The sequence below is a fragment of the Dipteris shenzhenensis genome, chromosome 31 (genome assembly GCF_047967505.1).
Source record: "Dipteris shenzhenensis isolate YYH24624 ecotype China chromosome 31, Dip_SZ_1.0, whole genome shotgun sequence".
Lineage (NCBI taxonomy): Eukaryota > Viridiplantae > Streptophyta > Polypodiopsida > Gleicheniales > Dipteridaceae > Dipteris > Dipteris shenzhenensis.
Window position 1 is genome coordinate 1,484,883 of NC_141626.1, and position 14,717 is coordinate 1,499,599.

The 14,717-nt window shown below is 44.0% G+C and overlaps 1 protein-coding gene across 2 annotated transcripts in view; it reads right to left on the reverse strand.

The window, feature by feature from the left end:
• Positions 1 to 599: 599 nt before the first annotated feature.
• Positions 600 to 14,717, reverse strand: part of LOC147880891 (putative galacturonosyltransferase 13) — a 91,780-nt gene continuing 77,662 nt past the window's right edge. The window contains exon 6 of one of the 2 annotated variants that reach the window (XM_087369656.1): positions 600 to 1,126. In XM_087369656.1, coding sequence (XP_087225782.1) covers positions 842 to 1,126 — 285 coding nt within the window. In that variant the 3' untranslated portion in view covers positions 600 to 841. Of the gene's footprint in view, positions 1,136 to 14,717 lie in introns of both variants that reach the window. The other variant, XM_087369655.1, reaches the window with a different exon arrangement.

Below are 14,717 nucleotides of genomic sequence, written 5' to 3' on the forward strand. Positions count from 1 at the left end.
AATCCATATACAAGCTTGCATCCTCCTTTCAATTTGCACTTGATTGGAATCTTCATTTGTTAAGCACATGATGGGATATCATATCACGTCACTATGCCTACAATCTGATTTCTTGCGTTGGACCTCTTCCTCGTCTTGTCCTGCCATGTTGTCGTTGCTTGACACTATATAATGGTGTGGCTTTTCTCTCCTTTTTTGGATCATATCTTCATGGGTGTGTCATCATCAATTGTATTGTGACTTTATATTGCAACTCGTCAATTTAATGCAATGTCGTAACAAGCAGTCTATTTGTGCATGTATCTAGTGCTTCATTTTCTTTGCGATGATCAAGCCCAGGACAACTCACATAGATAGTCCCTTCTGAACAAATCACACTCAGAATTTCTCCAAAAAAAAAACAACAATTGTAATGGAACTGAAATCGTGTTCTTCATCTTTGGCATGGATATACTAGCATATTCCAATAGCTCAAATACTATTTATGAGAAAATGGAGTATGACCCATGTTAATGGAAAGGAAAAGCCAACAAAGGTCAAAAGTGAACAAACCTCAAATCTTTTGTAGCACCTAACAAACTTATTTTGATGGACGTATATAAAAATTTACAATCTGCATTGATAATAGCAAAGCGACCTTATATCATTGAAAAGCTTATAGGCCCAACAAGCTCATGTCCTAAAATTGACACAAATTGAGATAATTCTAAGGCTCACCAATATTGAGCCCCCTTCTGTGTGCTCTTCCGCAGTACAAAACTGAAGGATGAATGATACCTCCTTGATGAGCTTGTCTATAACACAAAAGAATGAATATGAATCTGCTCCCTTTAAAAAAATGTTACGACTCAAGAATATTACAATGTCGAATAAAATCATTTGAGAAGTCTACATAGTTGGTCCAGAAAGATTTCAGCTCTGGAAATGCGATGTCCAGCCATGGCTTAGCTTGTCCATTGTAATGGATCACTGCTGCCTCTTTAACACTGTCAATGTTTGTCTTGGACTGGTAACCTAATCCCAGCATGTGCCATGATGGATGAATTGGATGGACATGACCATCAAAGGCAATTAAGGAGGGAGGAAGAGTACCCAGATGCCATAAGGTAAGGTTCGAGTTGATATTCTGCAGAATCTGCAGAGCATTAGGAACTTGAAATTTGAAAACCAACAAAACCTAAGTGGCTCTTGATTGCATGAATAAACTCAGGGAAATTATGACATCTCAAATAGATCATTTGTAAAGTAGTCATTTCCTGAAGGACCATCTTCAGTATTTTAGCCAGAGAGATGCTTACACTTTTTTTATAACCTCATCCAGAAAAATGATTAGCAGGCTGCTTACACTTTTTTATAACCTCATCCAGAAAAATGTAAACCAGCCTTAGTCCGCCCCCCGGCCCTCCCTCAAAAAACCAAGCTTAGTCAAGCCTAAATACACAAGTTAGTTCCTAGACTAGACATTAATATGTGCCTAGACATTAATAAACAAACCTTTTCTGATTGCGAGCTATTGGAGACATGTACCAGTAAAGCATATACCCTGATTCTGGAATTGGTTTGCTCATGGATTAGTGACCTTCAAAAAATCTGGCCATATGACTACGATAAGGATATTAACAATGGAAACCATTATAAAACTAACTGGTTGAATAGTGAGGAATGCTGAAGCAGTGCAATAAGGTGTTCTAATGGCCAGGATGATTTGTTTGAGCTTGGGAGGCTCTTGCATAAATTGAAGAGTTGAGACAAGCTACATGGGGCTGAAAGTGGTAGATTGATCCCCAATGGCATTGCGGGCCTCCTCCCGTGACATAGGATTGTCTCTCTCTATATGCATGACTTGACAGAGCCCTGCCCTCTTGATGGAAGGGGTTGAGGGGTGGGGTCAGTGAGGTCTCTTGGGCAGCTCAGCTCCAGTGTTCGCTCTTCCCTTAGCTTTGCTCAGCTCACAGAATAGCGCAGCTCCGGCCAATACCCAGCCACTACCCTCCCTTACATGGATTAACTGAAAGACAGTTTGAAATCAGATCAAATGGATAGGTCATAAAGAGGGTTCCACATGCCATCCCCTAGTGTAACACAAACTCCATTCTTTCAGAGCCGTAGGATCTTTCCAAGACCAAGGGCAAGAACCATCGGATCCTTGTACATCCAAGAGGCATGAAGGGCCTAGATGCTGCCAGTCTTGCTCGGAACCACCCTCGTCCACACCACAGCCTACGAAAACCTTACCATACGTGTACCTCAGTGCCATAAATGTGACGACAGTTCAATTGGTTGATCGACGAAGGATCCCACCACCTAGAAAAGGCTTCAATCTGGAGGCCATCAGAGAGATATTACTACGATATAGAAGATACCATCTCCGATCATGTCTTTTGTGCTACCAACAATGTTCATATGCATTATAGACCTAATGGCCATAAAAAGGATTCTCCTCTATGCTTCCTAATTGACTGGGATCACCTTGACAATTGGAATTAGAGCTCCCTCTTGGGGTAGCTGAAGGTAAGTTGAGAAGATTCCTCCTTGAGTCAGCTACCCCGATCATCTTCACAGAAACAGAGACTAGGAATCGGACTGCAAGAATCACCATCTAAACTCACCACCCAATCATAGAGTGCTTCCGGATCACTCCCAAGCACACAGAAGTCATGGGTAAGGTCTCCTCCAAATCACAAGCTGCTCCCCCTTGGCATTCTTGTGTTCCCCTTGTGGCTCAAGGCATGCACCCAAAGCTGACCCAATTCAGGCTGAGATCTGCACTGAACTGAACTTCATGTTAAGCCCACAAACTTGTCCCTGCCAACCTGCTGTAGCCTTCTGGACCTGCTGTACCTGACCGATTCTTTTTTCTTTCCAAAGAAAAGAACCCTCTATTAATGCTTGAGAAAAACGAACCACACAAATCAGCTATCCCTATGGCGCTAGTCATGGAAGAAAGTACTAGAAAAGGTGCTGGCTGTTGTCCAGCCTGCTTCTAGAAAACCTAACTCACTGCCTAGGGAATATTAAAAGCAAAGGCCAATAACCAAGGTGGGGGGCTCGACAACCAACCGATGCCTCAATCCATGAATGTGTAGAATACACCTGAAGACCAAGCATTGCAGCAGCGCACATGGCTTTGGGCGGTCGTCCAAGAGCCCATTGTCCCTTGCTCCATATAACGCGTGAGGTATAGATGATATCCTGCCTAATGGCAACGAGGATTGCTGCTTTCAGGTAGGTATCTACTGGCCTCCCATCACCAAACTGCAACGGACAACCCAAATGTTCCAAGCAGTAATGCTGGACACCGTCTCCCGAACACTTCCTTCGGTGAAGATACAAACTGCTGACGGGATGTAGGAATCGAGTCCTGCACCTCGATCTGAAAGACCCTCTATCCAACAATCCTGTAGGCTGGCCAAATTTGTGTGGCAACCTCTAGAGACCTTTGATCATGCACCTGGCCATCTCCATCAGGCACCTATTTTTTCTCTCAGCAGCACTCTTTTGCTGACGTGTATATGGGGCTGTACACTGATGCATAACCCCTCTTTCCTTCCAAGAATTCTTTGAAGGGATCCGACGTATCCCCCCCCCCCCCCCCCCCCCCTCTTCTGTCTCGTCTTGAAGTCTACACTCTTTGAAGGGATCCGACGTATCCCCCCCCCCCCCCCTCTTCTGTCTGGTCTTGAAGTCCACACTTTGCACCCAGATTCGTGTAGGCCATCTCCTGATGGTTCTAGTGATGCCCTATAGGCCATGGTATGTGCCTTGTAGGCATAAATATAGGCACTTGTAGTGTTAGTGCCTTTTAGGCCACATAGGACACTTAGTCCTATGTGACACCTAGGACACTTAGTCCTAGGTCTAAGTACTTGTACCTTGTACTCCTTTTCCCATTATCCTAGTTTTGACGTGACGGCTAATCTATCGACTCTTTTGCAATCTGCACTCTCTTTTTCATTCGATCCTACAGTGGTATCAGAGCATAGATTTTTCTTCTTGCGCACCCTTTCCGTACAGTCCGTACAACTGTACGGATGTTCGTACAGACACGTACTGATCCTGCGTCAAATCCAGTACGATCATACCTGCGTCGCGTACAATCGCCATACGTACCTACGTTGTGTACAGTCGTTGTACATACCTACGTTGCGTACAGTCGCCGTACAACTCTGTACCTACATCGCCATACATTTGTACTTGCTCTGTACTGCACTACGAACGTCTCCGTACAGGCACTGTACCTGCATACCAGCCTCGTACCTGCATTCGTACAATCTTTGTACCAACGTACCAACCTCATACCTGCATCAGTACAGATCGTACTATCCATACCGTACAACCGTATGTTGGATTCAATACACCTGATCCATACAGCCTCCATATAGTTGTACTCGCTCCGTACAACTACCGTACAGTCATACATTCTGTTAGTACAGATCGTACTATTCTCGAGATTTCAGTACAGGTTTGGCACGTGTGAATTATTTGCAATATATTCTAAAAATTTTGGGCTTTTTTGAGAACTTTTGCTATCCTCATCCTCCTTCTACTGTTTGAAATCTTCCCAAGCCATTTCAACAGTTTGGAAAGCCTACATCTTGAGGTCTATACTCTGGGACAGGTTCACTTTTGCAGTCAATTTGTGGACAGCAAGTCCTAATTCTGCAGTTGCAAGCCTTGAGGCTATTTTTTGGGATTTGGTCTACAATTTCTCTTTTGATTCCAATACATTGGGACAGATTGGAGAACATTGAGTCACATTTGCAGGACATTGAGTCAAATTCGCATACATTGGGTCACATTTGCAAAAACTTCAGCAAAATTTGGGGCTTTTCTGCATTTGTCCTCTTTTTGGCCTATTTGCCCTCATTAAATTTGGGGCTTTTGCCAGATTTGCTGTTTTTGAAGTGAACATCGCCTGCCGCAGTCACATTTGGGTCAAATCTGCATTTGCCCTTTGATTTGGGTTGGAAATTTGCAGATATCTGCTGTCATTGGACAACCAGCTCTTTGCAGTGATAGCCTTGAGGCTTTTGGGTTTTCAGGTCTTTTTTGGGGTATCACATTTGCTATGGCTGGGAACAATCAAGATCTATTTGGCGTTCTTCGTGAAGATGATAAGTTGGATGGCACCAACTATCCAATGTGGTCTTATCTCATGAAACATATTCTTGTTGCAAAGCATTTGTGGAATATTGTTTCTGGGGTTGATCTGAGGCCAGCCAATGCTACAGTGGTTGCCTCTACTGCTGGTCCCTCTGCAGGGGGTACTCCTCCTGATGCCTCATCTTCTACCACTCTTGTTGCTGCTCTTCCAACTTAGGAACAGTCAAGATGGGATGCAAGAGATGCAAATGCACATTCATGCATTGCTTTATCATGCAAGAGAATCATTATTCCACACATCCGGTCTTGCAGGACAGCAAAGGATGCTTGGGATAAATTTGCTTCTCTCTATCAGATTCGCAATTAGGCACGTGTTGCATATTTGAGAAGGCAATTACAGGAAGTCAGCATGAATGAAGGTGACTCTATGGATGCATACCTGACATGTAAGGCTGCATCTACTTATCGTCGCTGCTCATGCGATAACTCTAGACTTACGCTACTTCTACTTCTCTCTTCCTTTTTTTGTTTGTCACGGGCAATGGCTTTCTTTATTTTCCTCCCAGCCAACTCTTAGGGACCTGATGCGTGATCATTCATAATACCCATTGTTGATTCCTTCATCCTTATCCCTGAGACCCACAATTCCCTAGATAGTTCCTGGCCACATGTCTTCATTTTAGGCCCTTACTTAGGTGCATCCTTTTTCACCCCTCTCTTGGAGTTCCTTTAAAAACAATTGCCCCTTGGCAATTTGCACATTTAGATGCACCTAGGCCCTAGCCCTATTAGAACTACCTAGTCAATGCCATTACGCCCTCACCTAGGACCTTGGCAGTTACTTCTCTTGACCATTTAATTACGCACATTAACTATTACAAAAGTTGGTCATCTAAGAGAAAATGCCCACCGATCTATCCGAGGTCATGCTATCTCGGCTAGAGCATAACATTCCTTCCCTCTTCAAGCATCAGCGTCCTCGATGATAAAATCTGGAAATGCTCTCCGTAACTGGTATACGGATTCCCAGGTAGCTTCCGATAGAGGCTGACCATGCCATGCAACCAACACCGTGGGTATCTTCCGATTTCGTATCTGCATTGTTCCTCGGTCCAGGATCCTTGTTGGTTTGCACCTTGCAATATCCTCTATCTCCTGAAACAAAACCACACCTTCGATTAGCGAGTCACCTGTATGCAAAAATTTCTTTAAGCGCGAAACATGAAAAACCGGGTGCACCTTACACCCCTGTGGCAATTCTAATTTATAGGCTACACTGCCTATTCTCTTTAGAATTAACCACGGCCCACAGTATCGAGGTGATAACTTAGCACACTCTCCTGAAGTCAACGACTTCGAGTGCGAAGGAATTCTGAGAAAAACTTTTTCTCCTTCTTCAAATACTCTTATAGACCGATTTTCATCCGCATACACCTTGGCTCTATCCATAGCCTGGCGGATATTAGCTCTCGCAAGTGCTAGCATCTCCCGCATCTGAACTACAAAGTTCGCGGCACTAGGCACTTTCTGAGGTACTCCAACTATAGTCGGATTGGCTGGTCTATAACCATAGTTCAGCTCAAACGGACTGAACCCGGTAGATGAATGTTTCCTATCATTGTAGGCAAACTCCAACAATGGCAACCACTTGTCCCATGTATGTTGCCTCAATGACACATATGCTCTCAGCATATCCTCTAAAGTCTGGTTGACTCTCTCTGTCTGACCATCCGTCTCAGGATGATCCCCACTACTCATTCCCAACTCAGTCCTTAGTGTCTCAAATACCGCTGTCCAAAAATGACCGGTAAATCTAACATCTCTGTCTGATACTATGGATCTAGGCAATCCATGCAGACGAAATATATGTCTAATGAACAAATCCGCCACTTGCGGGGCACTAACAGACTCTCTAGTCGGAATGAAGTGAGCCATCTTGGTTAGACGATCAACCACCACAAGGATAGAATTATACCCTCCTTGTGTTGCAGGTAGTCCTACAATAAAGTCCATGGAAATGCTCTCCCACTTACTTAGTGGTATTTCCAAGGGCTGTAAAAGTCCGGGTGGCTTCACCCGCTCGGCCTTACTTACCTGACACGACAAACACCGTGTCACATATTCATGAATATGTTTTTTAATCTTGGCCAAAAGAAATCTCGCTTCACGAGATCATATGTTTTCTCGACTCCTGGATGTCCCGCACACGGGCTATCATGGCACTGTCGAATGACTCTCTGCCTGAGATCATTCTGACCAGGTACTACAACCTTGCCATTTCTAACTAGCATACCATCTCTTATGGTATATCTTGCATAAGTTTGGCCTTTTCTGGATGCTAGGTCATTCTTTTCACTTTCCCCGGGTTTTAACACATGAGCCTTAGGCCATAAGCTCTGGACAAACTCGTCCACCTTCTGAGTTTCTCTGATCTCGGTCATTAGAGCACTCTCTAATACCGTGAAACTCAGGTTGCGCATAATGCGAGACAACGCATCAGCAACCTTATTGTCTTTTCCTCTTCGGTACCGAATCGTGAAATTAAACTCCTGCATGAGCTCTGCCCACCTAGCTTGGCGGCCCCTCAAGTCAGGCTGTTTACAAAAATGTTTCAGAGTATCATGATCCACATCCACATAAAACTCTGAACCATACAAATAATGTCTCCATGTTTTCAAAGCATGGATAACAGCATACAACTCCAATTCATGAGTTGGCCAATTCCTTTGAGAGGGAGAAAGCTTCTTGCTTTCAAAGGCTACTGGCCTTTCCTCTTGAAGGAGGACTGCTCCTACCGCAATGCCACTTGCATCGGTTTCTAGGAACAACGGTTTCTGGGGATCAACTATTTTTAACACCGGTCCTGAGACCACAGCTTGTTTTATGGTGTTAAAACTTTCCTGTTGATTCTGTCCCCAAACAAAAGGTACTTTATCTGAGGTCAGATCAGTCAACGGCGATACTATTCCGGAATATCCTTTGATATGCCTTCTATAAAACTGGACAAATCCCAAGAATGATCGCAACGCGGTCAAACTCTGAGGGATTGGCCAAGTTAGTATCGCAGCCACTTTCTTCGGATCCATTTCTACCCCCTGTGGAGTAATTATGAACCCTAAGTACTCAAGCCTAACCATACACAGTATAGTTTTCTTTTTATTCACATAAAGACTGGCTTTCCTCAAAGCACTGAACACTATCCTTAAGTGTTCACGATGTTCAGTAACACTTTTACTGAATATCAGGATGTCGTCAATAAAATGTACTACGAACTTTCCGATATACGGACGTAGTAAATCATTCATAAGCATGACGAAGGTCGCTGGAGCATTGGTAAGTCCGAAGGGCATTACCAAAAACTCATAATGACCAAACTTGCTTCTAAAAGCGGTTTTATGCACATCCTCGGCTCTAATCCGGATTTGATGGTAGCCGCACTTAAGATCTATCTTGCTGAAAATCACGGCTCCATGTAATGCATCTAGCAAATCATCAATCCGAGCCATCGGATACCTGTGCTTAACAGTGATATCATTCAATGCTCTGTAATCTATACAGAGGCGAAACGTATCATCCTTTTTCCTCTTTAATATCACTGGCGAAGCAAAAGGTGAGAAACTTGGTTGAATCTGCTCCAACTTGAGGTATTCTTCCAGTTGCCTACGCACCTCCGCTTCTTCAGCAAAACTCATCCTATAGGGAGGTCTATTTACAGGTTCTGCCCCCGGGATCAGTTCAATCTTATGCTGAACTTTCCGCTCTGGAGGTAACCCATAAGGTAGTTCATCCCTAAAACATTCAGAGAACTCCTCTGTTATAAGATTAGCCAGCTTGGCCATCTCACCACTTTGCGTAACATCAGTGCTAGTCGAAGAATCATTTACCGACTCTACCGATGCTGTGCAAAGGTACAAAAACTCTACTTGAGCCTTTCTGATTTCCATCACGGAAACCAACGGTCCCTGAGGTATATCTTTTTCACCTCGCAAAACATAAAGCACATCATTCATCTTGAATTGATATACGTGCTTTTTCCAATCAATGGCTGGATTCTTCATACAATGCCACGCCATTCCCAGGGCTATATCTGCATGAGCAAGCTTGGTCATTTCAAAATCAAGCTTCTCAGCATAGTCCTGAATCCGAAGCTCCAACCGGGTAACCCTTTGGTCCCATACTTCAGTTGAACTTCCATCGGCCATCCTGACTGTATACGCATAGTCAGATGGACTTGTCTTTAGTTTCAGCCTCTTCACGAGCTTGGAGTTAATCACATTGTGAGTTGACGCTGAGTCAAACAACACAATGACATCATGACTGGCCACTTGCCCTTTCATTTTGATTAACTCCGTATCATTGAAGGCTGTATACCCCGTTGCTGCGGGCTTAGATAGGATGTTATCAGGTGCACTCGTCACTAACTTAGCAACAGATACACATAACAAACAAGGTACTAACCTCTGAGAAGGTCCCGCCAGTTGCATCTGCATATGTTCCGCACTGGGACTCTCCTGCATTTCTACGTCGCATTCAGATATTATCATATTAGCCGTGCGACGATCTTTATTCAGTGGACAATCCTTCCACTGATGTCGCTGAAGGCAGCCGAAGCACAATCCTTCTTTTCTAGCTTTCTCTTTTTGTTCAGGGGTCAACGAGGACTTTGACCAAGCCCGGGCTGCCATTGGAGTTATTTTCCTTTTCACCCCAACGGTGGTACTTGTTTTTACTGGTCCCTCAACCGGCTTCACCTGCTTGGTTTGGCCACTTGGCTGCGAGACACTTGTCTTTGAAACCCATTTCCTCTGAAATCCCCCTTTTCTCGGGTGCTCATACTGAGTCCCTACCTGCACAAATCCACCAGATCTGCCTCTGGCATCCTCATAGTTCAGGGCTACTGCTATAGATTCATCTAGTGTAGTCACATATTTAGCCCGAACTTCCATTTTGATCTTGTCGTTCAGTCCATAGATATAGTCTTTTAACTGAACCGACATAGGGAGAGAGGGTCTGTTATCTTCATGACACATTCTCTGAATTTGTCAGTGTACTCTGCCACTGACAAGCTCCTCTGACGAAGACTTCTATAAGCATCCCAAGCTCGGGATTCTTCATCAGGTGGGAGAAAGTGTTTCTTGAATTCAGCTTTAAACCCTTCCCAGGTGGTTGGAGCAACTTGATCCTTCTGTTGCTTTATCCACCATCTGTCCGCTGCCTCAATAAACAGGTGTGTGGCCTCGCGGATTTTCTTTAGATCGGATCTAATCTCACAAATGGCGAAGGCTTCTTCCCACTTGTGCAACCAAACCTCGATCACATCAGAGCTGCGCTCGGTCATCCGACCAGCGTACTTCTCCGGTCTATAATTAGCGATATTAGGCACTTTGACCCTTGCGCGCTCTAAGGAATGTACACTGGGCTCTGGCTCAGCTAGAGCTTTGCCCTTATCAATCCTAGACGGTCTAGCCGACAAAGCTTGCACCATCTCCCTAATCTCATTTTGACCAGCATTCACTTGAAGTTGCTGGTTCATAATCTGCTGTAAAGCATCCTCTAATATTGAAATCCTACCAATCAATGTAGGTGCTGCCTGATGTGACATCTGTTGGGTAGATTGTACTCTAGACTCACTAGGATTCACTCTTGAATTCTGCCCTTCTGCTTCCATAGGTTCACAGTGGAAGATGGGGTTTTTTTTTTTTTTTTTTTAAATAAATAAATATGATGGATTTCCCCCTTTTTCTTATACACAAAAAAGATAAACAACAGTCCCTGCTGTAAGAACGAATTAACTGCAACTCAGAATTTTTCCGAAAGACAAGATGCTTCCTGGATTCAAGTCCGCCATCACGTGTGCGTTGATCGTCAAGAGGGATTGAAGGCTCGCCACCAGTTGTTCGTTATCGTTTGTTTGCGTTGATTGAAAGTGGCAGCTAGTTGCCTGCGTAATGTTCTTCCTAATCTCTTGTCGTCGTTTCTCTTATCTAGTAGATCTCTCCACTTCGCAGGTAATTATCACGATTCAGCCCCGTTACCAGCCGCTGCGTCAAGTCAAGCCTCAAATAGCGGGGTGTCCTTCCAGACTTTCTGCATGATCGACAAAGCCAAGGAATGTTGGGGAAAAAAAAATTTCGGGTTTTATTTCATCGTCGCCTCTTGTTCCGCTATCCCGCTCTCTTTTAAAAGTCTTACGATGAGCAAATTGTCGCAACCTCAGACCGTCAGCAAGACGTGATTGTCTTCTCGTCACGACAGCCAGCAATCCTAATTTGTCGTAGATCGTGCACGTCGCTCATCCCGTATCCCCTGATCATTCACCTGCTGTCCGTCACAAAACGACGGATTCTACCTTACCTTCGCTCTGATACCAAATGTAAGGCTGCATCTACTTATCGTCGCTGCTCATGCGATAACTCTAGACTTACGCTACTTCTACTTCTCTCTTCCTTTTTTTGTTTGTCACGGGCGATGGCTTTCTTTATTTTCCTCCCAGCCAACTCTCAGGGACCTGATGTGTGATCATTCATAATACCCATCGTTGATTCCTTCATCCTTATCCCTGAGACCCACAATTCCCTAGATAGTTCCTGGCCACATGTCTTCATTTTAGGCCCTTACTTAGGTGCATCCTTTTTCACCCCTCTCTTGGAGTTCCTTTAAAAACAATTGCCCCTTGGCAATTTGCACATTTAGATGCACCTAGGCCCTAGCCCTATTAGAACTACCTAGTCAATGCCATTACGCCCTCACCTAGGACCTTGGCAGTTACTTCTCTTGACCATTTAATTACGCACATTAACTATTACAAAAGTTGGTCATCTAAGAGAAAATGCCCACCGATCTATCCGAGGTCATGCTATCTCGGCTAGAGCATAACATGACAAAGGTCAAGGACCTCATGGAACAGCTTACCAACATTGATGAGGTGGTGCCAAATTCACAGCTTGTCAGTACCACATTGAATGGACTGCCAGTACATATCAAGGGTTTGCTACAACCCTTCGATTAGTGGCCATGGGTAATCCAGACCACTATTCTTTTGATCAGCTAGTTACTTTGCTTTTGCAGGAAGAGCAAAGTAGAGCTAATAGACAGGCCATTATTCATGATCATGCATTTGCTTCACAACAGATAGGAAGAGGCAAGGCTTTCAAGCCTATGGGCAAGCCAAAATCTGTGCATAGCAGCTGCAATTCCTCCCATGCATCTAAAAATACAGCAGATAAGTCAAAGAAGAAAAGATGCAACTATGGTCGCAAGCCTGGACATGACATTTCAGAATGCAGGAAGCGCATTGCTTTGAAGAAAAAGAAAGCAGGATTGACAGTTAATGCCTCTCATGCTATTGAATCCCATAAGCTAGCAGATGCTTCACATGCACATGCTCTTCAGATGATTGGGCATGGGCTGTCCATTGCTCATTTGATCCCTCCAAAGCTGATGCATTCTTTACTGTAGTACTTTGATAGTGGTGCTTCCAAGCATGTCACATCTTGCAGACAGTTGTTTTAGTTGATGCACCTCGAGGGGGGACTGTCACATGTGCTAATAATGCTTCATATGCTGTAAAAGGAATTGGAGATGTGCAGCTCACATCCATTTCTAGCCATCCTGTCACTCTGACAAATGTTCTTTTTGTGTTTGGAATTGAAGTCAACTTGATTTCAAATTCAACAATTGCCACTTCAGGTTTCAGAGTTATTTTTGATGGCTACAGATGTCTAGTTTATGATCTTCGTGATGACAATGCCATAGTTCTCACTGGCACTTTGCAAAAAGGGCTTTATCACCTTGATCATCACTCAGCTGCACTTTCTATTGAAGCATTGGCTGTTTCAGATTCACGGCTTGCTGAAACTCATCTTCGGCATGAGAGAACGGGCCATCTCAATTATAGAGCTCTTGCAAAGCTACATTCACAGCAGATGGCAAATGATGTACCTCAAACTCACACAGTTTCCAAACATGTGTGTGAGGGTTGTCTTTTGGGTAAGATGCATCGATTTCCTTTTCATAAGAATTGTCCAAAACTCTCACAAAGAAAATTGCAGCTAGTGCACAGTGATGTCTGTGACCCAATGAGGACAAATGCCATTGGGGGGTACAAATATTTTCTGACTCTCATTGATGATTTCACAAGATATTGCTGGGTATATCCTTTAAAAGCCAAAGCTGAAGTTTTCTCATCATTTCAGAGGTGGCTGAATATGGTTGAGAATGAATCAGGATGCAAGCTTGTCACTCTCAACACAGATAGGGGGGGAGAGTATATGTCAAAGGAGTTTGATGCATTTCTGTCTTCATGAGACATTGGTCACTCATGCACTACTCCTTACACTCCTCAGCAGAATCCTGTTTCTGAAAGGAAAAACAGGTCCACAATGGAGACAGCCAGATGCATGCTTAAGGCCAAGTCTTTTCCCAATAAATTTTGGCTTAATGCAGTGATGTGTGCCAACTATGTGCTGAATAGATCACCTACACGGGCATTGCAGACTGTTACACCTTATGAAGCATGGAAAGGCAGGAAGCCTTCACTTTCACACATGAGAGTTTTTGGGTCTCTTGCACATGTTCATGTACCATCTCAGCTGAGACATAAGCTTGATGACAAGGCAATCAAATGCATATTTATTAATTACAGCTAGGAGAGCAGAGGGTATCGGTTATACCAACCAAATACTGGGAAGATTATTGTCAGTAGAGATGTAATCTTTGCTGAACATTCGGCTTCTCCTCTTGTGGACTGCAAAGCTAAGCCAGATGTTGACATGTTTGATGCCTTTGAATCTTGGTTACCTCTGCCATCCTCAGAAGGGGACTTTGCCCAGCAACATGAGCCTCCTGCAGGCCCTCCACCAAGCAATAATCAGCCACTACCTCATGCTAATTTGCAGGTTTCTCTTCCAGCACAAAATAATCCCACTATTCCTGATGCAGTCATTGAAGAAAGAGCTGTCAATAGACAGCAAAGGCAAGTTCCCAGATGGCTTCTTAATACATTGAGGGACAGCAAACAAGATCAGCCTTTTGCTGCTCGGACAAGATCAGGGAATAGACAGCATGGTCACTTTCTTGAGTTTGCACTCCTTGCTACAGCTTGCAATGAAGAGCCTCTGTGCCATAAAGATGCTTTTGACAGCAAAGAGTGGATGGATGCAATGAGAGCTGAGTTACATTCCATTGCTAAAAATGACACATGGGAATTAGTAGATCTCCCTCCCGGAAAGCATGCCATTGGAGCCCGGTGGGTCTACAAATTAAAAAGAAAATCTGATGATAGTATAGATCGCCACAAAGCCCGTCTTGTTGCAAAAGGGTATGCCCAACAACAAGGCATTGACTTTGAGGAGACCTTTGCTCCCACATCAAGGATTGCTACCATTAGATGTGTCATTGTCATTGCCATTGCAGCCCATCATCATTGGCAAGTGCACCAGCTTGACATCAAAACTGCTTTTCTTCATGGGGATCTGCAGGAAGAAGTCTATGTCACACAACCTCCTGGCTTTGAGGTTGTTAATTCTGAAAATAAGGTATGCCGGCTTAGAAAAGCCCTTTATGGTTTGAAGCAGGCACCCAGGGCACGGTATGCCAAAATTCATGCACACTTA